Consider the following 25,677-nt stretch of genomic DNA (forward strand, 5'->3'; position numbering starts at 1 on the left):
GAAGAATGGAAGTATCCATCAAACCTTTGGATGAATTCTCTTTTTTCAATTTTAGCGTATTACGAAGGGGCTCCATTCTGACCACTTCGCGGTTGAACCATCTGGTGCGCCCCACACCTCAGGCGTTATGCGTTACGCTTATACTATTAAATTACAGAGAAGGATTTGAAATTTTTCAAAATATTAGAGAGTTTTCGCCCCATCCCTCTAAAGCCTCAAAATGTAATTTTTGCTACTTTATATTTCTATAGATGCACCTTAAAAACATAAATTCAATGGTGTGTCTGCTATCTGCATCTCAGGTGATCGTCAAAAAGTGCCCTCATGCCCTTTTGATTCCATGCTATGCTTCAATGAAGAATTTACAGGCGTCTGAAATTTGATGAATTCTGTGTTTGAATGGACGCTACCAAGTGAGCTGAATATGAGGATACCCTTGGTTCATCAATTGAACAATTATTGGAGGAAATATGACAAAATGATCTAATTTGCTAAAATACTCGTACATGTATTTAAATGGGAAATGCTGCCAGATAATGTCATTAAGCGGCGCATATTTTCTCAATTTTAAATCTAATTTTATACTATTTTCCATAGCCGAAAAAAAATTTAAAACATACTGCAAAATCATCTCTTTAGGCACTTTTAGATGAAGCAATAAATAATTTGCGTGCAAATTCTCCACTGTCCTATAACATTGCCTCGCGCAACTGGCTCTGCGGCAGTTTCTAGACATTTCTTTTTTCAGATGAAAGTATTACTCTCGAAAATCAAATGACTTAACTTACATTCAGTCATCTTGTAACCCCTTTTTTAAGTAGACGAGTTCTAATGGGTCTTGATCTTAGAGTGGACGTATCCTTCGGTCGGAAGTGGTTGAATCGCGATAGCTGGTCTCACGATTCCTGCAGCAATGATCCTGTCGCTCGGAACACGCAACCGAAAAGTAGGTTAATATGACAAGAGATAAAGCTGTCCGCTTGAAAATCCCCTCGTCTCACAACGAGAATCGAACATTGGAGCCCTGATCTGAAACACGACCCTAACCTCACTTTTTCCTCTCGTGTGACTTCCCGGGTCACATTTACATAGATGGGTCAGACATGACGGTGACCGGGAAACATTGGTGGCAGATTTATCACGATAACATGCACAACATGCATCTAACAGGACGTCGAATAAATGAAGACATGTTTTTCAGAGGGTACACCCAAATAAGTTTTTTCGATGCAACAAAGTGCCGGGTATTAATGTTCAAAAAGTTAAAAAACCGCAAATTACAGTTATTTTTGGCAGCTTAATTTTAGGGGTAAAACCTCGTCCCTGTTTCTATAATTGCTATGTTTCACTCAGGAAAGCGTCCTCGAAAACCACTCGGAAATAATAAAAATTGTGTTCATTGCAGAAAAATCGTTTTAAAAAATATGTCTTTACCTACTTTCTTCTCTTCATTTTACACTGATTGTGAGACGATAGGAATGAACATCAATTATTGTCTTAAAGAGTACCTATTTCCAAGTTTAAAGAATGCACATACTGCACCCCTACAGGACCGAAAAATGTTGCGTTTTTGGCTGAGAGGCTTTTCTTTGAAACTGAGTAATATGTGCCAGAAGCGTTCAGAATGTTGGATACGATAGTTCTTTTCCAAGCTCTTTATTCGAGTCAAAGAAGTCGAAAAAACATCAAAGCTCCGAACTTCCGGCGAAAGGACGCATAGAGGAATCAAAGCCAACAACGAGCTTAATAAGCCGAGCGGAGATGCTAGGTTTCACGAAAACACTTGCCTACTCTACACGATTTTAATGAGTAGGAGGGATGTTCCTGGCGACTTTGTGACAACTATGGAGTCGACTGCCTATTCTCAGAACAGCAAGTCTAGCGTCTAGCGTGCGTTCACATGACCGGCTTTGAGCCGAGAACAGTTACTTTTTCCCGTCACTTCAACGAGTGTTAACAAGGTCTGGAAACAACGGACCAGATATTAATATGAGCAGATTTCCCACTCATAATCTATGCGAACACTTGGAAAATTCTCAATCGAGCCTTTTTAACTGTGCTCAGTAAAAATTACCTACTTTAAATGTATAGACATGAAATATTCATCGAGGAATATCTTTTATAATAACTAGTTTCCGTTCAAAATTCATTTCGTCACTTTCCATTACCCCCTTTGAAATTTGAATCATCCGAGAAATATCCCGCATAACTTCCTACAGGTTCCTCAATTAATACAGAAAAAAAAAAAAAAAAAAAAAAAAAAAAAAAAAAAAACATTAGAAACAAAATAAGGGCGAAGTAAACAAACAAAAAAGATAAAACTGGGCATTTGAATAGGTAATGCAATGAGCGTAAAACGATGGAGGAATATTCACAGTTAGGTTTGGGCGCAACATGCAACTATTTTAGCTCCGCGGTGGGCCGGGTTGCATACGCTCGATTGTGCAGGCGAAATCTGATATCTGCCCACGACTTTCGCGACAGGGCACGCAAGGGTGTTTCCTCCGTTTAGTGTTTTCGTGACGTCTACTCTGGTCAACTATTTATGGATGCTCCTTTTGCACAACGATATTAACAAACTGATCGAGATGCTTTCCGGAAGACGAACTCGGCATTTGAATATTGCACTGAAACGCCATGAAACAGGCTTTTTTTCCGGGTAGGTAACCCAAATTATTAATGCACCCCATCAAAATCCTATTACTGAAAAAAAGCTTATTAATGACTGAAGTACACCAATCGGAGAAAAGCAATAGATACCACCAATGTAAAATTTGCGCTTGAAGGGAAAAAACAAACTCAGGAAAAAACAGCAAACTTTCTGACTCCTCTGAAAACGATTTCTTGGCTGTGAACTCAAATTCGACAGACACTCGGATATGAAATTGAAAAAAATTCAATGGTTACTCAGACCCAGAATTTTCACTTTAATAAGCTCGATCTGTTTTGCATTCAGCCAACAAAACTGCCTTCATTATGTGCAGTTGTGATGTGTTGGCCTCCTGGTAGGAAGAAGTCCGTAACTAGGACACGCACGGTCGTCTTTTGTTCAGCTATTGTACAAAATCCTCGTGCAAAATCGTGCGAAAAAATAAATAAATAACAGACTAAGAACACCTCCTCAACTGACATCAATCCTCGTCTTCAAAACTCGGCACTTTCAATTGTGATCGGACCTCGATCTTATTCGTCGAAGGAGTGCGTTTTTTCGAGCCTCGCATCCATCTTGAATTTTGTTTATCTATTCATTTTTTTTTTTTTTTTTTTTTTTTTTTTTTTTTTTTTTTTTTTTTTTTTTTTATGCGGACGAGCGCCGGACGCACTGCCCTGACCAATCGCGAAGACTTCTGAAATGTGCCGAATCATTACCATCGGTGCATGCGCGCCTTCAATGGGGCTGGGAATGTGACTCACATCATGAGGAAGTGAATGTGAGTTATTTTTGTGACGAGCCCGTATCCACGATCCGTAAAACGTCTATTCACGATGATTTTCGGATTTCCCGCGAGTGGCTCTGATTTTCCCGCGTTTATACGCTTAGGGTTTTGATTGACTGTGTACGGCCTGAATTCAGCTCCTCAGTGATTTTTTAAGCATAACATATTGGTTAGGAAGCGCCTACTTTGCTGCGCTGAGAAAAAACGCCATCTGAGCACCAACGTGTAGCCAGATTTCTGCTAAAAAATACCGACTTTTCTTGAAATTTTACGCGTTTGATTCCCTTGGTTTTCCACCAAATTTTATTCAGAATATTTGATGAGTGCAACGAATTTCGATGGCGCAACACCTATCGAAATGTAAAAATAATAACATCCGTCCAAATGCCTATAGTTTCCTCGTCCAATACTGACGGAGATATCGCCCAACAAAAGACACGGTGTACGATATCATTCACCGTGATAGTATACATTATACTTTCTTCCACCTTGGGTTCATTAAGTAACGCTACTCATACAGTTGCATTGGTTGCTAGATTTAAAACACGGATGAGACCGGATTTAAAACGGCGGAAACTTTGAAACGTCGCATGGCGCTGGTGATACTTTGGCCAGAAGGTGACGATACGCGGTTCGGGAATTTCACTGTCGATAGGCTCTTTAACGTTTAGGTCTCGATGAACGATCAAATTCCGAACCGATTCCGATCAAAGTAGACCAGTTGATGACTGATGGTCACCATGCAACAGTTTTCTTTGATCAAAATTGGACGAGTCGTCAAATTTTGATCAGAATGCAGAGTCACTATTCATCATTTCTTGACACACGAAACATTTCTGCAAGGTTTTCATTTGAAAATTAGGCGAAGTAACGATTTTCAGACTGATGACTCCCGACACTTTGATGGTAATTGGTTCGGAAATTTGATCGTGTATCGAGGCCTTTTAGCCCTGGATAGACGATCAAAGTCCGAACCAATTCCGACCAAAGTAGACATGCTGATGACTGATGGTCACCATCTATCATCAAATTTTGACGGGCCGCACTATTTTGTTCAAAGTAAGATCAGAATGGAGTGCCACCATTCATCATTTCCTGCCTCAGGAAACATTTCTGCCAAGTTTTCATTTTAAAATTAAGCAAATAATGAGTTTAAGACTGATGACTCCCGACACTTTCATGCTACTTTGATCGGAATTGGTTCGGGAATTTGATCGTCTATCCAGGGCTATTGGTTCGGGAATTCGATCATGTATCGAGGCCTTTTAACTTGACGGGTGGATGCAATATGACAAAATCCTGACTACCACCGCGTCGGTTACGTGGAGGGAGGAAGGCATGGAGTAGAAGCAGAAGCAGGAGCAGGCAAAGAATGAGATAGGATCGGTAGGAATGCAGAACCGGTTATCGGTGACGATCCTGATCCACGGATCCACCGACCATCGGCCATCGGCATTCGTCGTCGTCGGACGCTGGTCGTCTTTGCACTACGCCGGCCACGTTCCTGCACGTCACAGATCCAACGACCCGGCGACCTAGCCTCCAGGGGCACATCAGGGCAACTTTACGTCATAGGTCTAACAAACGATGACCTTCAACTCCCGTTTGTCATAATGTTGACGGCCACCCTACGAAAAGTAGCAAAAGCACCGCCGTCATAGCGAAGAGAGAAGTACTTAAGTGTCAAATTTTCGAAAGCGTCAAATTTGTGAGCATAAATTCCCAGAAACTTTAAGGCGTTAAGGTGTAGTTTAATTCTTTGTTATAAGCATAAAATACGTAACATGAGAGAAAATTAGGCAACCTGAGTGGTAATTCTAACGTGGTAAGATAAACTTGTTTGGAGACTTCAACACACGAGTAGAAAAATAGGATGGGGTTTTTCCCTTCGAGTTCGCTCTTCAGGGACTTTTGAGCTCAATAATTCGAAAGGATGGAAAACACTTGGGAAATCGCAGCAGCAGACAGACATGGTAAGTTAAACTTTTTTAGAGACTTCAACACACGAGTAGAAAATTAGGACGGGTTTTTCCCCTCCGAGTTCACTCTTCAGGGGCTTTTGAGCTCAATAATTCGAAAGGATGGAAAACACTTGGGCAATCGCAGCAACAGCCAGACGTGGTTAGTTTAACTTTTTTAGAGACTTTAACACACGAGTAGAAAAATAGTATGAGGTTTTCCCCTTCGAGTTCACTCTTCAGGGGCTTTTGAGCTCAATGATTCGAAAGGATGAAAAACACTTGGGTAATCGCAGCGAATTTTTGAAAGTGTCAAATTTGTGAGTATAAATTCCCAGAAACTTTAAGGCGTTAAGTTGTAGTTTAATTCTTTGTTACAAGCATAAAATATGTAACGTGAGCGAAAATTAGGCAACCTAAGATGTAGTTTTAGGCCAATTCCGATGAAAATCTTCGAATGCAGCGTATAGTGCATACCATAAACGCTACTCATTTACTGCTATTCGTTCACCACTTCTCTTGCCTTTTACTCGTTAATGGGCTGATTTGGAGCTTTTACGACACCTTCAACGGGTACTCTGCTAAAAAATTTTATTAGAAAACGTTTGCAAGGTCCATTAATTCGCATCTCGTCCGAGACTCGATTAAGAGAGAAAATCCAGATCCAGCTGTGAGTCGAAATTAAAACCCACGCGCTTTCAAGCGCTGCGGTCCGGGCGTGCCCCACGCAGAGACAAAAAAATAAAAGTGAGAAATTGAAGCAGCAAAGTCACTGTCGATCAATCAAAACTCGGTTGGGCTCAAGAGTCAAGGTCAGGGTATTTCGGTGACCCAATTCAAGTCTCAGTTGCGCAAGTGTGTGTGGGCGGACTAGGACCCATCAAGAGGCACTTGTTCCGTCTCCGGTTCGTGTTGCCGCGTTGCTAACTGCCCAAATCTTTTGCCTACATTCATAATCTGCAACTGGAGGCCCCTAATACTGAGAGTCAAGACGCCCCCCCCCCCCCCCTCATGGAGTTACAAACGGGAATAAGGGTTTTTTTTTCTGCTGGTTTAATGGCTTCGTGTCTAGCACCTTCAGCCAACTTTAGACAATGTTTAGTGTCCGTAGACATCGTGGGATCTCCATGCTCCAGGCTTTTCCAATTTTCAGGGATTAGGGCCGAGGAGAATCTGTTTCAGCAGATCTACTCGTCAATTCCGTGAAAATAGACGCCATCACCGGGATTCGAACCCGGGACCTATTGACATAGAGTCAGACGCGCTGACCACTAGGCCAACCTGGCCGGCAATAAAGATTTATACAAGTTGAAAGCGATTCGTAATCTTTGATCGGCCCATTCTCAAATTCCTTTCTCCGTTCCTTCTGTCATTCCGTTGGTTCCTTGCCGAACTCGTCATTCCCTGGTCCGTTCCAGATTATAATCTTTGCAATTGGTGAAAATGTAATCTTTATTCCCGTTTGTGACACTGTGGATGTCTAAAATACGGGAACCAATCAGGATTGGATTCAAATTGTCTTCACTCTCAGTACAAAAGGACTCTAATCTACAACTGCGACCTGCGCTCAGAAAAAAATGAATATCTTTGAGAATCTAGAATGCCTTTCCAGACAGTGAACGAGATCGAAAAGATACGTCAAATCTTCATGCTCCTTGGTTTGGACAAATGTTATCAAAACGCATGACAAAGACTGAAATCGTGAATAGTCCATATAGATTTGACGCTTTGCTTCCACACACCATCACGGATTCAAAATTTAATTAAATATTTGGCAACATTCAGAATGGGTCAAACAAACATTCGATCTATACACCTCCACTCGTCAGCCGTCTTCAATTGTGATCTCGACTTCAGTGGTCACATTTTGTACGCTCACGTTCTTACCAGACGCAGATATGTTTTGGTCGCAATTTTTAAGACTTATTTTGATCTACAAATAAAAGAATTCAACCAGGATCGGCTGGACTGCAATTCACATTGACTAAATTGCTCTTATGTTTCATTTTTTATCAGGGAACTACTGAGTATAAATTATTTACAGGTTTGAATACAAAAAACGAAGATGGACATAGTCGGAAAACTACAAGGAACTTTACTGTTTCAAACCAGCCGTTCGGTCAACTATGTATGCAGTCACTAACAAAGGTCAAACTAAGAGCCACGCATTAAAAGTTAGCCCGGAAGGGGGATGAGGAGGGTGGAGAGATTTGATAGTATTACGAGTAACATAACCCTTTATTCGAATTAGCACTGCATGTTTATGACAATAATCCCCTCAAAGAGTGTAATGTGTGTAATTTGCTCATTATTTGTGAAATAAAGTCCTTCCAATACATTTGCAGCATGAGAAAAGATTATCTCCTGAGTTATGTGTAAATAGCACTATTAAGACAATAATATGCGTTGAATGAACTTTTATTCGTCCAGGTGGGTAGAATGTAAATCGGGCGCATACTTGCTAAAAAGAACTATATTCTAATAAATGAAATAAAAAAAAAAAACTGCCTACGTACATAGTTCCTTTCGATTTAATTCGTTTGTACATACTACCTCTCATCATAAGTGCGTTCGTCAGGCTAAGGAAAAACGGCATTTACCTGATGAAAAATGGGAGAACATAGGATTTTCTTTACGGAAGAGTAGGTTCCTGGATTAGCGGCAAATCCGCGACCGTCCGTTAGGCTAAGCTCCTTGAAGTGGTCAAGCGATGAGCTGGACTACCTCGCTATTAAGGAAAAACGCCGTATAATCCTTCAAATGTTGCCAAATTTCTCTCAATAAAACATTTATTTTTGAGGAATGCTATGAATATTTTTCATTAAAATTTCAAAAACTTCGGCTTAAACTGCGCATAAAATTCTTGCAAGGATCGGAAGAGAGATATTCTCTGGTTTCCTTGAAAATTCACGCTTTATCGGAGGAAATTCGGCAACGTCTGAAGGTTCTTACGGCGTTCTTCCTGAAAAGCCCCCAATCGGGCGAACGTAAAACGGGAGCGATAAAATACCCGTGAAAGATATACGCCATGAGCTCGTGACCGGATTATGCACGCCGCGGCCGGCGCACGCCCGTGATCTCCAGCGAATTATCGAGTGCTCTAGCTCTTGTTACCCGCTGTCACCTTCTCTCCGGGTCGCATTATGCCGGCGTAAGGAAAAACGCCGTAAGGGCATTCGAAAGTTGCAAAATCGTCCTGGAGCATTGGGAAAAAAAAAGAAGCTGGGATCTAGAGTCCAGACTCTTAAAAACATTGACAAGAAAAAATAATCTTAATTCAATCAGAGTTTTGCTTGAATCAAAAGGAAATCAAGAGGCTTGGCTCTTCGATTCGAGGAAAAATCCGATTGAATGAAGAGTATTTTTTCTTGTCGATGTTATTAAGAGTCTGGACTCTAGATCCAAGCGACTTTGTTTTCCAAAATATTGTTCCTTGAAATCTTAAGATAATGGGACACTAAACAAAAAACGAATTTAGTGACCCATTTAGATTGAATTGCGGATAAAACTTTCTGAGACGTCGGAGGGGAAAAATCACGTACTATTTTGAAAATTCGTAATTTATCAAAGGCAATTCGGCAACGCCTGAGGATCATACGGCGTTTTTCCGTAATGATAATCTCCGGCTTCGGCTTACAGCGAGAGACTCGCGCGTCGGAATTAATGCGGTAGCGTGCCGGTCCATCGGTTCTGCAGACCATCGATAACGAGCCAATAGATAGCTGGAGATAGATAGAGATAGCTATTTTTGGTCAATTTTACCCTGGCTTTGAAGTTCAATCATTTGAATGCGCGAAAAATACTGGGAAGATTACAGCAATAGACACTAGACAGGTATGGCAAGACAAATACTTTGGAGACTTTAACACATGGGTAGAAAAATAGGACGGGTTTTCCCACTTCAACTTCGCTCTTCAGGGACTTTTGAGCTCAATAATTCGAAAGAGTGGAAAACACTTGGGCAATCGCAGCAACAGACAGACGTGGCAAGATAAACTTTTTTGGAGACTTCAACACATGAGTAGAAAAATAGGACGGGTTTTTCCCTTCGAGTTCGCTCTTCAGGGACTTTTGAGCTCAATAATTCGAAAGAATGAAAAACACTTGGGTAATCGCAGCAACAGACAGACGTGGCAAGATAAACTTTTTTGGAGACTTCAACACATGAGTAGAAAAATAGGACGGGTTTTTCCCTTCGAGTTCGCTCTTCAGGGACTTTTGAGCTCAATAATTCGAAAGAATGAAAAACACTTGGGTAATCGCAGCAACAGACAGACGTGGTAAGTTAAACTTTTTTAGAGACTTAAACGCACGCAGAGTAGAAAAAGAAAGTGGTGAAGAGGAATGACATAGGTTTATCGATAATGCTTCAACGTTTTTCGCAGGTGTGGCTTTGAATACCGGCCTAGACTCAGAGGTTTATCGCCCTCTAAACTTTAACATCGTGATATTACACCCTATTTTTCCAATGCCAAAATATGATATGACTTTGACCAAAGGAATTTTAAATATGTGTGATAAGAATCGATGGAATCCAAGTGCCGGTTGAACGTTAGGGCACACCCAACCCAATCGTAGCAACCTGCCTCGGGTAATCGCAGCAACAGACAGACGTGGAAAGATAAACTTTTTTGGAGACTTCAACACATGAGTAGAAAAATAGGACGGGTTTTTCCCTTCGAGTTCGCTCTTCAGGGACTTTTGAGCTCAATAATTCGAAAGAATGAAAAACACTTGGGTAATCGCAGCAACAGACAGACGTAGTAAGTTAAACTTTCTTAGAGACTTTAACTTACGCAGAGTAGAAAAATAAAGTGGTGAAGAGGAATGAAATAGGATTATCGATAATTCTTCAACGTTTTTCGCAGGTGTGGATTTGTGTACCGGCCTAGACTCAGTCGAGGTTTATCGCCCCCTCAACTTTAACATCATGATACTACACCCTATTTTTCCCATGCCAAAATATGATATGAGTTGGACCAAAGGAATTTTAAATCTATGTGATAAGAATCGATGGAATCCAAGTGCCGGTTGAACGTTAGGGCACACCCGACCCAATCGTGGCAACCTGCCTCGGGCACATTTCCAGTGCCGTGGCTTTTGCCAGCTCGATCCTTTAGTGGCTTCTATGAATAATGTTTAAAAATGAAACGCAGTAACTATACATTTCGGATTGTCTAATCGTTCCTCTACCTAGATTTTTTCCTACCTTTTGCCTTTTTTTTTTACAACAGAACCAGAAGGTGTCGATTTTTAGAATGGTTGATTTACACTCTTAGGCACATACCCTGAATAACGAGACACTGAGGGGATCAAGACTCTTTGAACTATCGAGTACTTTGTCATAGTAAAAGGTGAATTCCGAAATGAAATTACGCGTTTTTTTAGGACGGCAGATAACGGACAGAGGGATAATTAAAAACGTTCCAAGTATCATCACATGTTGATGAGACGGTGCAACTGTTTAACGGGAATCTGGTGGCTCAAGAATTAAAATTCCTGACATAAAAATAAAATCAAAATTTCGCGGAAGCTCCCTCGTAAAAAGAACGTGAAGCGTCGGTATTCTGCCTCGCTTAGGAGGAACGTCGCACAGTGGATCGAGTTAATAGGAGAGGTCGGACAAATTTTGGAAACTTTGAGAGCTTAAAACTCCGTTTTTACAAAATTTTGAGGCTCTAAAAGTGGCTCCATTGGTTTCCTCGTGAAATTGTCTTCCTAGCGCACCCCTTATAATTTAAAATGTGGAGAAATAAACATCAAAATTTGCAGTTTTAGTCAAAAATTGTATGTCCGACCTCTCTAATTGACTCTATCCACTGTGCGTCGTCCGAGTTTTCGCGGACGTTGCCAGAAGTCCTTTGATAAAATTCGACCTTCAGGGCAACTTCCAATTTTCATTAGACGGAAAACTCTGCATAATTTTCTTAAAAATTAAACATTTTTTCGCAGAAAAAATGCGGCAACCTTTGAGTGTCCATAAGATGTGTTTCCTCGGCACGGTCCAACGGCCTTTACGTCCAATCGCGTTGAAGAACACCCTGGTCAATCTTGACAACACTTGAGGCGTTTTAGGGCGTTTTGAGCTTTTCATAAGAGGAAACCAGCCACAATCATGAATCACAGAATCGGTGCCTGAATGTCTGAGATCTGGCAACATGCCGCGTGGCCTGTCGAGTGGAGAGGAACAGGAAGAGGCCCAATTCGGAAAGCCAAAGCTGAAGACCCTACTAGCGACTACGCAAGACAACACGCCGGTTGCCGTGTGCGCGTGTGCGTGCGTGCCTCCGTATTAATGACCTAAAATCGTCCGCGCCCAATATATCGTCTCCTTGCCATGTTGCCTTCATTGCCTGGGAAATCGTAGGAAAGAGCGATGGATACACTACCGCGCTTAGGAAAAACGCCGTATGAACCTTTGGGCGTTGCCGAATTTCTTTTAGTAAATCGCGAATGTTCGGGAAAATATGTAAACATTTTTCTTTCAATATTTCAGATAACTTTGTTCGCAATTTCACATTAAGTTTCTGAAAATTTCGAGGTAAAATGTTCATAGCTTTCTTCAAAAATAAAAATTTACTCGAGCGAAATTTGGCAACTCTCGAATGTTCATACGGCGTTTTTCCTTAGCATGGCAGGATAAGAGGAGATTTTCCTGGGACAAATAAGAGCAGCGTCGTATGCTTGGGTCGCTTCCGCGATCATATTTCGAGCAGATTTTGTGACAAGGATTTAGTCAAAGAGTGAGTTAATTTAGAAAAATTAGAGACTTCACCGGTCATTTTGAACATTTTGATGGAAAAGCTCAAAAGTATCCACAGATTACTGTGAAAACCTAAAACAACTTATTTGCTAGGTTTGGCGCAAATGCAACAACATTTTAATGAGTACAATGCATGAGTGCCATTCATATGTTAACGCCATTCGAATGGGAGTTGCAAGAGGGTTTCAGTGGTGCGTTGAAGGGCTTCTTGAAATTGGCAGCGCTTCACGCAATTTTCAGGAATCAAATCAATTAGATCATGGCGTCAACAGAATTCAGTTCATACGAATGTAACTATACAAGTCTTATAAAATAAGAAAAAGTCAAACTAACGACTGCTGGGATAGGTCAGAGCCTCATGTTCAGCTTGCTGATCAAGATTTTAGTCAACTGTGTTTTTTGGGCTCTCCGAGATATTTTGTCTCTCTAGCCTTTTTCGTGTGGAATTGAGCAATTACGTAATCGAAGAGAATCCCGTTAAACCTAGACCCCTACACCTGGACAGGACAAACCTCTATCTGAATTTATCACCGAACAATTTCAATGGTCTGGGCGTGTTTTGCGACAGGATCCACCGTTCACCAATGTCGGATGTGCTCATCGTTTTATGTTTCAGTGGCTGTGTCCGCGTCTTCAGGTTACGGGGCACCGGTTTGGATGTTCTCCGTGTTCACCTGCGAGCCGCTCCAGTCTCTGGTCGGGCGTTACGTCAAAAAACACGAATTCTTGAATGTCAATGTCGGTTGCCGCCAGGCTCACACGCCTCACGTGTGACTGTGAGAATAATTACAGTTATTCGGACACGTCCAGGCTTCCCGGTCGAGCCTCTTGCAGCGCCCGCAGCTCTCGGATTTTCTCACGGCTTCACGTGATGTCTCTCCGTTGGTAGCGCGGTAAACATTAATTTATAGCACTTTGAGCTATGTTTTGGCAATGGATCGTATTCGATACATCAAACAGGTGAGATTTTATCGATATCGATTGGTCCAGCATGTAAATACAGCCTCAAAAGTCAATTGAGTAATCTGAGGGGACGGGTTTCTTGTGATATATTTTTGATTCTTATGAGTATAGAATGGCATATAAAATGAAATTTCCTCAGTATTAGCTTTTCTTACATAAATCCTAAAGTTTTTGTTTGAGGTTATATTCTATTGTTTTAACCAAACGATACATCGAACCGCAACGAATACGATCTGTAAGGGTACTTCACAAAAATATAAAATAAAATTTTAAAAAAGCTGGGATGCCATCCTGGATCTTAATAATGGGGGTCCCTGGTTGCAAGCTCGCAGTTAGATTTACATTCAGGGGATGCAAACTTAACTGCGGTGGTAGTCGAGGCAGTATCTACGGGCTATCACACACATGTTTGCCATCCTCCATGCTGGAAGAGCATGTTATTTTTTCAGCAAGAGAGCACGATGACTCTTAATGAAGAGAAAACACCCTCAGATTAAGAGCAAAATCAGATGGAAGTGGTCAAAGCCAGAAAGACAACACCGTTCCGCGACATGGCAAAGAATTACACTTGACAACTTATTCCTTCACTCGTCAAAGAGAGCCTGTTTTATGATAAAAAAGTAAAGTTCCCGTCAAAACATGAAAAATTTCCATTGGAAAATAGTGAGGAAGAATTGCCATCGTTCTAGAATAAATAAATAAACGTTCAGGCGAGGCTTTGCAAAGTTGCAGTGCAATTTAACCCATTAGGGTTCAATTTCAAATTCAAACATGGGTTGAAAAACAGACTCCCGGAAGCCTAATGGCTTCCGGGAGTCTGTTTTTTCCTCATCGATCAAATAAAGGCATTTTGCCCGCCTCAGCGTCAAAAAGCACAGTTCGCCTTCATCTCGCTTAATAGGCAAAATCAGCTCTTGCGCGATGGACGGGTCACATCCTTAGAAATCAACCCGTTTGAGTTACGTTCTTACGGAAACTGAGATAGTCGCGTTAACCGTTACAGGTCACAGGGTAGGAGGGGGCTCGTGCTAAGTGGTAACAACTAACAGCCGGTTCACCATAAGACCACGGTGCCCCAAGTTGTTTAGGATTACTTTTAGATCAGTAAAACCCAGATGCTGGTTTTGTTGGTGCTCACCGTCTTCATTTCTGGGCACAACCCGATATTTCACGAGACCAGGCAGGCAAGCGATGTACCTGGTTAAGGCCAAGCTACACTAGATTACGCCGAGCCATACTCGTCCGATGATTTACGCATTTTTAACCGCAAAATCCAATTACCCTCTCGGGTCAAAGATCTTTGCTGAGATAACGAACCGAGAGCTTCGATATCTTGAAGAACGAATTGAAATACAGGGTGTCCCAGGGAGCGTGTTCTATAGGTCAAAATGAGACTTTTTCTCTGGAGTTTTTTTTTCTTTTCAAAAGTACCTATGGTCGCAGCTACTACTCCTAATCATGTGTTCTTCCTGAATTTTAGCGAAATGTAGAATGTGGGATTCTACCTCTCGTATTCCAAATTCAGTCTAAGGGTTTGAAAACTCACGTACGAGCACGCGTTCTTTGTACTTTTTGTGTCGTAAGTACTACTAATTACCTGAAATTAATGCAAATGCGGTAAGTATATTCAATCTTTAACAAATTCATCGCATTTACTTAAGCGAGAGATAATCGCATGTTGGACTATAAAAAAGAGGAAGTTCTTCATAAGGCCTCTGTGAAAGTTTTCAATCCGTATGCTGAGCCGATAATGACCTGTTCTGCCGTGCTAAGGAAGAACGCCGTATGAACATTCGAGTGTTGCCAAATTTCCTCGTATAAAATGTTCATTTTAGAAGAAACTTATGAATGTTTTTTATTGAAATTTTCAGACACTTTAGATCAAATTATAAACAAAAGTATCTGAGAAATTGGCAGAAAAATATTCAAAAAATTTTCTGAAATTAGTGATTTGCCAGAGGAAATTTGGCAACGCCTGAAGGCTCTTACGGCATTTTCCCTTAGCACGGCAGTATTACAGTTAAAGATGATAAGCTGTCAAAAGCAACGGGACTGCTGCAGTAGGTACTAAATCTACTTTTCAGAGCTACTATCATTCTCTTCACATTCTTGTGTCATATATAACTTCCTCAAATCCGTGTCAAAATCCCCGTTGCAAAAGTCTCGTCGAAAAGTATTGCACGACACTAATTTCAACTTAGGGTAATCCCAGAATTCTCGCAACAGGAGCGTTTCTGGCCCTAAAGGATGGGCATCATCCGGGTAGACAAAGACAAATATCAGCTCAGGTGTGCGATCATTCTCTGCGAGAGACCTCGGTAAATGATAATAAATTAGAGTGGAGCTGGTATTCCACACTCAGATGGACAACTTTAAGACCGTTTGTTGAAAGCTGAGACGCATCGCGCTCCTAATATATTTATTCAGTTTCATTTGTAATCTTCATTAGTTCATGTGCTCGCCACGTTATACTTTTCGGCGAGGATGATTTAATTTTTGCGTGGTGATATCCTCCGTAAAAGAGACCTTTTTTGAAGTTTTGATAACTAGAAATCCGATCAACCGCGAATCCTACGACATTATTCTTCCTTCTTCTCTAGTTTCACCGTCGATCTCTATCGTTGGTGAAACTTCTCCAGAGCTCTGGTTAATACTACCATAATTCTGGTTATTTTCACCAAATAGCACCACTGTGTAAAAAAAATCAAGTAGACTCATACTAAATGTTACCATACTTTTTTTCAGTGTGCACGGAAAAAAAGCAGGGTAACATTTACCATACTCGGGTTAAAAAACGACACAACCAGACAGTTTGGTAACTTTCACCAAAATTATTGTCACAATAAGGAAGAATCTTGTTACAATCATGGTAATTTTGATGTAGGTTACCATACTCTCTGGTCGTGCCATTGATGAACCAGAATATGGTAAAAGCTACCTAATTTTTCCCCCTGTGGAGATACGCGTTTTCTGAAAATAGCGTTTCTTACCTTGATAACAGACAGGCTGGGGAGCGGTACAAAAACCATGGTTAGCACTTTAACTCCACTGGCTACACAATCACTTGGGGGAAGGGGGACGGTGCGTGTCACTTGTCAAACTTGGCGGGGGTGCATTTCGGCGTTGGCGCGAGCACTCGCGGCGCGTGGAGGTTATGTCGCGGCGCGGCCGGTCCGGTCCCGAGGTTCGAGTGGCAGTGAGCGGCTCGAGTCTCCGGCGAGTCATCGACCCGGGCTCAGCCCCTCAGCCCCGGACCAGTCCGGCTCGGCCTCGTCCTCGTGGTACCCGCGCCCGCGTCCCCGCAACGGTACCGGTACCACTCTCGTCTTGTTTTGATTCACTCTTTACTCTCCATTCATCACTCGTCCATCCAACCAACTCTTACCCTCCAACAGGGGTTGTAACATAGCATCCATCAAAGCTCCCACTGAGGAAAATCAGCATATGAAGCCTTTCAGTCGCCAAATGGACGTATTCATGCTAAACAGAACTATGCGGAAGCGGAAAGATGGGGTGTGCTCGTTAGTTAAGGGCCATAAGAATGAATGGAAATTTAAAAGTTCCAGTGACGTCAGCGGCAACGAAGCCGTCTCCGTTTTCTTGCTCGCTCGTCTTTAACGCATGAGCCCTGTCCACAACGCTTTTGTCACATGCCCATGGCTCACGAGTTGGCGCTCAGTTTCTTTTGATTTAAGTGAAAATCCTGCGCTTTTCCATTTTCTCAAAAGGAACTATATCCACTTCTACACTGTTTCTTATCCAGCTTCCACGAGCACACCCCATCTTTCCACTTCCACATAGTTCCTTTTAGCATAAATACGTCCAAATTTCTTTTGATAAAACACGAATTTCCTGGTAAACTTATGAATATTTTCCTTCCATTTTCTCGGATAACTTTGTTCGCAATTTCACCCCAAGATTCTGAAAATTTAAAGGAAAAATGTTCATAACTTTCCTCAAAAAGAAACATTTATTGGAGGGAATTATGCAGCTCTCAAATGTTTATACGGCGTTCTTCCTTAGCACGGCAGAGAGACACTACCCTTCCACTACTGCACTGAAAAAAAATTGAACGAATAGATTTTGAGTTATGGCGCTGTACACAGATTTGGGGGACGCCTAACCAGGGTCGGGCTGTTTCGCATCTAAGGGCGTAGACCCTTGGCTGGTTAAAGCGGCGGAATGTGATATTTCCTGGTAGGGCATCCCCTACGTTGAGAGAGGTTCAGAAAATTTTGGCAAAGCAGCATAAGTTTACGCTATTTCCAGGTTCAAAGTTTATTAATCGTACAGAGTAAAAATTGCAAAATTAAACGTATTGAAGTAACCGACAGACTTCTGAAATTAAAGAAAACATAAATAACGCCACTAAACGCAGCACCATTATTTCCAAAAGAACCAAACCAGTGCTACAGTTTACACGAGCTTAAGACGTGGGTCTGCAAATCCATCCTAAAAAAGAAGCAGACAAAAACCTGAAGAAATCAGAAAGAACGTGTAGGTATCAACACAGCCGGAGACAGGAAAGACGTATTCGGGCCACTTTTTTAACTTTTCTCCCGAATCTGAGCGACACCTCATTGGCAGCATATAGCAGAGCATTGAGAGCTCACGCTTCGCGTCATCGCGCCTTCAATTTTTCAAATGCAGCACGGACGTCCATCAAGTACGAATAGTTGTTTCTCTGCGCCGTCGTAAACGCGCATCCTCTCTCTCGCTTTATTTCTATATTGTTGTGTTTGTTTGCGTTTGTCTTATTCGTAATGGTGCTTCAAGCACTACGTGAGTATCACACCCAAACACGGCTTACACGTTGCCGTTACGCGTTGGGTATCTGGTCTTGCATTCCCAATCCGCCAGTGGTAGAACTTGAATACTATTTTAAAGGGAGAAAACTGCATTAGTAAGTTAATTTTGGGAGTGTAGAGTAGAGGCAACAGCTGCTGCTCCTTCATTTTGAGAGGTAGGCAAGAGAACATTCCACGAGGCGCAGCCTATCTACTCGGAAAAGTAAGTGGAGGCTCTACTTTTCACTAATGACCAATGGCAGAGGAACTCAACTTCTGCAAGAGGTAGAGCAGCAAAAGCTATATTTGCAAGAGAAATTCGGAGTAAAGAGCTGACATCTGGTTTCCTCTTTCGCCTTCATAGTGCGAAGTGGTAACAAATAGTAGACTGATTAAAGAAATAGACAGAATTCAACGATTCGGAATTAATGTTTCATTGATGAATGGTGACTGAGAAGCCATTAACTTTACACAAGGGTATGCTCAAAGGTCATGCCGTCTTAGGGGAGGCTAGACTTAACGATAAAAGTTTGGAAAAACTGAGATTACATATGTTTTAACACCCTCATTTTAAGAGTTAGGCAAAATATCACCCCGAATGCTACGATAAAAAATCGAGATTTCATCTCGACAGACTATGTTTCATTATAACCGATAGGAATTTTTCGTTGATTCACGTTGCGCGGATGACACTTTGTGGCTACATTGAGTAGATGCTTGTTGAGAAAGAATCTTGTTCACCCTTCACTTAGGGTATTGTGTACAGTGGCATAGATCCTTGGGGGGGAGGGTCGGGCCAAAGAAAAGGGAAACAGAAGAGAAAAAGAAGGAAAACAAGAGGAAAGAGGGAAAAAGAGGGAGAGAAAAAAAAACGCTCCTAAAAATTTACTAATTAGGTGTCAAGACAGAACTTCAAAACTACTTAACTTTTACTTAACCAAAGGTTATTCAATATCGCAGAAATAAATAGGTCATGTAACAACATAAAATTTTTCTAAAAGAGGTATCATTCGTTAATTTTCAACTCTCAAATAATGTGCAAATTGTATGCTAAAACTGCTTAAAATTCAAACCGGGAGGGGCTGTTTTTTAGAAAATTTAGAAAGACCCACCCCCCTTGCTCCCAGACCCCCCTCGCGACATCAACAAATGGTCCCCCATCCCTCCAACTCACTCTAGATCCGCCACTGATTGTGAGTTTTTCTTCATATCTCGATTGCAAAATTGGATAATTTTGAAAGCGCCGAAATAGCATTTTGGGCGACTTCCGCCATTCTAGATTTTTTAATTTCGATTTGAGTTGAACTCGATGATCCCGTCAAAAAAAACCACCTGGAACCAAGTTTCACAAATATCGATCGGCAAGCCGCAGTTCATGGGATCAGTAGGACTCTACACGGTAGTGAGCAATACCAGTCAATTTGCGTGCGTTAGCGCGCCTTCATTTTCGTCTGATACTGTGCAACACTTCTGTGGTGGAATAGTTGCTCAGAACGCCTGCAACAGTATCGCTTCGACTTCTGACGCGTGAGCAGACACGTTTCTCATCACCAATGGTGGGGAATACCTTGTTTGGCGACGTTGCGAGTTTCTCACTGCCTATTTTAAGTGGGTAAACCAATGTAAAAACTCAAAGGTCTGCCGGTTTTTTTCCGAGATATGATGACGAATATCATTTTAATGTTTCATTCAAGTGTACATGTATGCTTTCGTTGAAAAAGGGGAAAAGAAGTACGAGTAGGAACCCTTTGAACGAACAAAACCGGATCCAAAATTTATAGCCCTAGCAGTAAACCGGTCCAAAGAGTTGAAAAAGCGCCAAAATAAACTGATAATCAATGCTATTATCAGTTCGCTTTCGTATTTTTGCGTCTATGACGTATACAGATTATGAACTTTGGTTTTACCCCTTTAAATGATCAAATGAGAAAATAAAAAATAATGGAAGAAAAAATAAATGCATGAATAAATGGACTGCATGTTGCAAAAAGGAACCAAGAGTATTCCAGTGTTGCTAAGATTGTGTATCTTATATTCATTTAATAAAGTTACCTACTGAAATCGTGCAAAACATTAAATTTACAAAGGTAATTTTCGTCTTTATATGTGGTTTATTGGGAGTAAAGATAAAATGTATTTAAATAATCTGTGGGTAAGGCAAACAAAGTTGCACTATCTTAGCGATATTGGAATGCTCTTGGTTCCTTTTTGCAAAATGCAATCCAAATTTAATTAGGTAAACAAGCAGGTTAAATGCAAACAAGTTGAGGAGCGCCCCGATATCTAGGTCTAATTATTAGCTGCGAGTACACCGATTTTGAAACCGAACGGAGAAACAACAGATGGCGTGAAGCGTGTGCTTCCCGGCAAGTGATACAATTTGCCCGGTCAAACTCGCACTACGTTTGTTCATAATATTGATCGGCTCTGTGCTCTGAGAGAAAAACCACATTAGCACCTGAAACAAGGGAGAGAGAAAAAGCTATTAAGAGTCAACTTTTGACCCGCTGTGCCACTTGCCGAAATTCCCTCGCTAACCCAAAAAAACACCTTTCTAACAGATTTGCTGTGATCAGGGTTTGACAACTCAACTCATTTTTCGAGGACATGATGGCTTGATGCGACACGACCGACGCGACGCGCCATCACGTTAAGATACGACGAGCCATCCCGATCCTCGGAAAAAAATGGCTCGGCGATTTATCGATGCCTCTTTGCCAGTTTTCTGATCCGGAATTTTAGATTTTAGAGAAAACACAAAAGGATAAATGGAGGCTATGGCGAAAGTGACACGCGGAAAATTGCAATAGTATTTGCAAATAATAGTAATTATAGTATATCATATTAATTGCATTAGGCGGCCTCCTGTGGTGTAGTGATTTTAGCGCTGGCCCAAAGACCAAAAGGTCCCGGGTTCAATTCCCGGCCAGATGATCTGAGTTTGATGGTCTCAGGCAATGGTCACCTGGGGCTGGGGTATTAAGCGCGGGAGTCGATAGGCTATTTGAAATTGGTTAAAAAAAAAAAAAAAAAAAAAAAAAAAAAAAAATCGTTGGTGTGTAAAAATTTCACTAGTGGAGAAAGGCTTAGGTATCAAGTTTGTCTGGCCTCAGAATCCAGCTTTGGCACGTTTGGTATGTAAAAAGCCTACCGATATGTATCGGATAGCTGAATCTCCTGATATTTTTAGGCATTTTACTAACATCAGTCGAGACTCAACTGATTATTAGTAATAATAATGCAACCGACATCAGTATAGTACATATGAGTTGAGATCCAACTGCCATCAGCTGAATTTTTTGCCTGCTGACTCACTCGTCATTTTCAACAGGCTGTTCGACCTGGCAACACTGAGCCGATATTTTTTCCCCTCTTGAAATACCTCCCGGACGTGCCCGAGTATGTTTTTCTGGAAAACCCGGTCGGAATCAAAAAGTCATTTGAAATGTGTGACTAGGAGTCGACACGAAGCACAGGAGCAATTCGCATCGACCGACGACCAATCACCAGATTGAGGTTAGGTTCGGTAAAAATGCCGAGGCCGCTATTACCAGAACGCGAAACGACGCGGCGATCCCGGCCCGGCGGAGCTCAAGCAATTTTGGATTGGCCGGGAGTAGCCGTTCTCGTCCGGGAGGCGGGAATTCTGCGGAAATTGCCGGTCGGGAATCATAGAAAAATGGAGCAACAATCGTCGGAAGAGCCACTGGGGAATTTTATAATATGCGGGAAACAGGTTGCCAGGCTTCCTGAAAAGGGCTCTCGAAGGTTATTGCCTGAGACATTTTCATAGAAATTTACGTGTTGCATCGATTTTGGATTCAAGATTGAGGCACGCGGTTTATTTTTGAGTACTGTTACACACGAGCGAGCTCGATTCTCACGTGAACAGCGCCTTAAAGCACTCTACGACTTCCATAGGGAACGTTACGACTAAGTTAAGGAAAAACGACGTATACTTATTTGGGCGTTGCCAAATTTCCTTTGATGAAGTACGAATTTGTTGATGAAGTTGCTACTAATTTTCTTTCAATTTTTTAGACAATTTTGTTCGTAATTTAATCTACGCTATCTGTATGAATTTCGAAGAAAAATATTCATATATTTCCTTGAAAATAAATGTTGTATAAGAGGAACTTTGGCACCATCCGATTATTCATACTGCGTTTTTCCTAAGCTCAGAAATACGAAGGAAGAACATTACCATGTCTGTGTAGTTCTTTCCTTATTGATTCACAAATTTTAGGCTTTTCGCCTATGCGGCATTTTGCCATGAAATAAAGGAATATAATGGGAATTTTGGAAATAAAATTCCTACTTTGCAAACTTTTCTACGATAAAATTGTAACTTGTTTACAACATTTTTCAATGAATGGCGCTTTTAAACAATTAGACAAGAGATGAGAAATTCGGAGAGCAAAGAAGTTTTGCAACTCATCTCGATTTCATGACCAGGAATTAGACTAAGAGGGACTCCTTCAATCAGCGAGTACGCAACATACAAAACACCCAAATGCAGTACCTATCATTTCGTGCAAAGAAGTATTGCAACTCATCTCGATTTTATCGCCAGGATTTAGAATCAGAGGAGCGCCTTCAATCAGCGAGTAGGCAACATACAGAACACCCAAATGTAGTACCGATCATTTTGTGCCTCGGGAAGGGGATATTGAATGTCTATAAAACACACGAACTACGGAGAGGGGTGATAGGTATACTTACAGAAAAATCAAAATCTCTTCAAAGTTTGTTTATCTCTTATTTACACGTTGAAATTTAAGAAATTCATACATCGTTTAGAATAAGTATCCGTCTTAAGTCCAGAGCTTTGTCACCATCTCCTATGTTTAAGTACATGAATTCCAAAAAATGAGTAGGAGGGGGAAGGCTTTATAAGTGGGAAAAAATCACCGTAAAAAAGGTGCAGCATTAGTAAATACATTTTTCAAGCCCAAAATTACAGCTCTTCAGCAAACTTTGACCAAGCTTTCGTAAATCTCACTCTTCTCATCATCCATACTGAAGAAATAATATAGGATTTGAAGTGCACGTCTATAAAACCTATATTTAATATTCCTCGTTTTCCTGCTCTTTCTCACTTATTCGGTTTCGTGACGTCATCGTTCACAGATTGTCTTCAGATGCATCATTCGATTGTGATTGTGAGTATATAGAGAAGAGAATGTGAGGAGAATTCGTTTAACGGTCATTAACCGGGTCGTAAAGATTGTTATTCTTTTTTTTCCTGTACCGGATTTTCTAACTTCGCGTGGTGATGCACAATCTGTTGCCTTTGATGGACGACGCAGTAGTCGTCGAATGATACATCGTTGACAAGTTGGGTCGGAAAAACAACATTTTCCCGATAAAAATTCACACAAGATTGGTGATTTAAAAGTTGGGAAAAATTGATCACGATAGGAGGGGCTTGGTGGACAAAGCGCATAAGTGCAGTTTTTGCTGTTTCAAAAGATGCGTGTTTAAAGTTTTGGAATTAATGATGTCGTAACAGTTAGCGGCAAAAAAACCCTCAAATCTGAGAATTGAATAACGGTAAAAAAAAATTGTTTCCTTGTAGATAAATGCTTAGAACTTTCTGTATTACTACTTATAAAGTAGTATTGTATACCAGGACACTGTTTGGCCACTTTTAGTGAGATTAAGCATGATACATTTTTAAAAAATGAAAAAAAATTAAGCCGCAAGGCTGATCTGGGATAGAGTCAGGCGCCAAAAAGTTCCCTTAATTTTTAAGGGGGGCATTATTTGTAATTCTCATTGGCCAGAAAAGAATGTCCTTCTCATGAGGGTTTCAGAGAATTTCATTTGAATTTATATAACCATGTTTAAGTCGTTAAAAGTGATGTCATAACAGTTAGCGGCAAAAATGTAATTAAGTAATGCTTAAGTTATGCTATAATTGACTTAAGTTAGAAGTTTAGTGTGCTGGGAACCCTGATTATTGGTCTTTGGCACTTAAAAGTCCACAATAGTCAATTAGTTCACAGTCTAATGGCAAAAAGGAAGTTTAAGCTCACTTTATAATGCTTTAAAGTTGGATTTTAGCCGTGAATTTTTCACAGCATATACTTTCAAACTAGTTTTAGTTGGAGTCATTTTCTCAATTTTTTTAAAAACTGCACTTATGCGCCTTGTCCTCCAAACCCCTCATACATTCGCACGGAGAATATGATAACCAAGGAATTAAACCGTATTTCACCATCATCTCCTCAAAAATGATGAGAAAACTTATCTTCCTCGAGACAATTCTTAACATTCATTTTTCAACAGCTGTACTTGAGAAGCTTTGATAGATCCGCCTTTAGACAGAAAAAATGGACGTATATTACTGCAAAACGGAACTATGTGCATCAAGACATGAGCCCTGAGACCCATAAGAATATATATGCATAACAGGGCTCACGTCATAATGCACATAGTTCCGTTTGGCAGAAATACGTCCAAATATCCAACATAGTTAGTGCAATTAAAGTACACGGGAAAAAACTTAGCACAAAGTCCTAACACTTAAAGTAAAATAGCGCCAACTACAGCCTGTAGGGCTGGACCCTAAAGTTGTGGGGTTCAGCTCTACTGCCTGCAGTTGGCGCTATTTTGCCTGAGGTGTTAGGACTCAGCGTTCATTTGTTTTTTCCGTGTATTAAAATAAAATTTCCATGCAAAAATGCATTGAAACTGAAATACTTCGGCATCATTTGGTCAATAAATGCCGATTCTAAACGATCAATAAGAGGAGCTCTATGTATCAGAACAGGCAATTTAAAATTCTGGGTAAAACTGTGACTCATCACAATTTTATTGCACTTTTCAATGAGACGGTTCCTTCAATTAATGGATAGGCAACATACACAACACACTGATACGATAGCAATAATTTTACGATGCAGGTAATCGCAATTTATTGCAATCTGTGCTTGGACTTGTCTCATCGATTTACTGCCTTTCAGAATCACCCTCTGCAGTTATGGAGAAACATAATTTAAGAAAATGTTGGTGCGGACAGGCTTCAGTACTTATGTGCGTGATATAAGTCAGATCTCTGGAGACTTAAACGCATGGTTAATAAATAAAACGAAATATTGTTCCCAAAAAAAGACCCCCAACTTTTTTCGACCACGCGTTCATTTCAAAGAAATGTCTAATTTTCGTTCTTTTCGCACATGTTGCATTGACTTCATTATTTATAGAGAGTTTTTCACTTCTTCGCATCGAAATTTTATAAATTTCCACGGGTACGAAAGTATCCCTGGGGAACAAAACTCAAAATTCCGAGCTCCGTATTCTTAGCTGGGGAAGCTGCCATGAGAGCGCACATTTTCCGTCCTATACCAGGCATGTTAAGCTCCATTATTTAAAGCGCGTTTTTAACTTTCTCAGATAGAAATTTTTAAAAATGTTCATGGGTGTAAAAATATCATACAGTTTATAAAAAACTCAAAATTCTACTCTCAAGATGGTCATCCGGAGAAAATAGGCGTAATGGGGCATGAATATCACCATCTTGTCCGACCTGTATTGCGATTTCATTATTTATAGCGCGTTCTTAACTTTCTCGAATCGAAATTTCAAGAACTTTCATAAGCGCGAAAACACCCTTTAAGTGAACAAAACTCATAATTCTAAGCGCAAAATTCTCAGTCGCGGAAGCTGGCAAGGCAGCATACATTTTTCTATCTTTTCCGACGAGTTACATCAACTCCATTATTTATATCGCGCTTTTGACTTTCTCGGATCGAAATCTCAACAAT

General features: G+C 40.8%; 1 protein-coding gene across 1 annotated transcript in view; it reads right to left on the reverse strand.

Moving 5' to 3' along the window:
• LOC109030718 (uncharacterized) overlaps positions 1–16,330 on the reverse strand; it is a 64,993-nt gene extending 48,663 nt beyond the window's left edge. Inside the window, exon 1 of the mRNA XM_019041813.2 lies at positions 16,112–16,330. Coding sequence (XP_018897358.2) covers positions 16,112–16,150 — 39 coding nt within the window. The 5' untranslated portion in view covers positions 16,151–16,330. The remainder of the gene's footprint in view (positions 1–16,111) is intronic.
• Positions 16,331–25,677: the final 9,347 nt, after the last annotated feature.

This window comes from Bemisia tabaci, chromosome 3 (assembly GCF_918797505.1).
Source record: "Bemisia tabaci chromosome 3, PGI_BMITA_v3".
Taxonomy (NCBI): Eukaryota; Metazoa; Arthropoda; class Insecta; order Hemiptera; family Aleyrodidae; genus Bemisia; species Bemisia tabaci.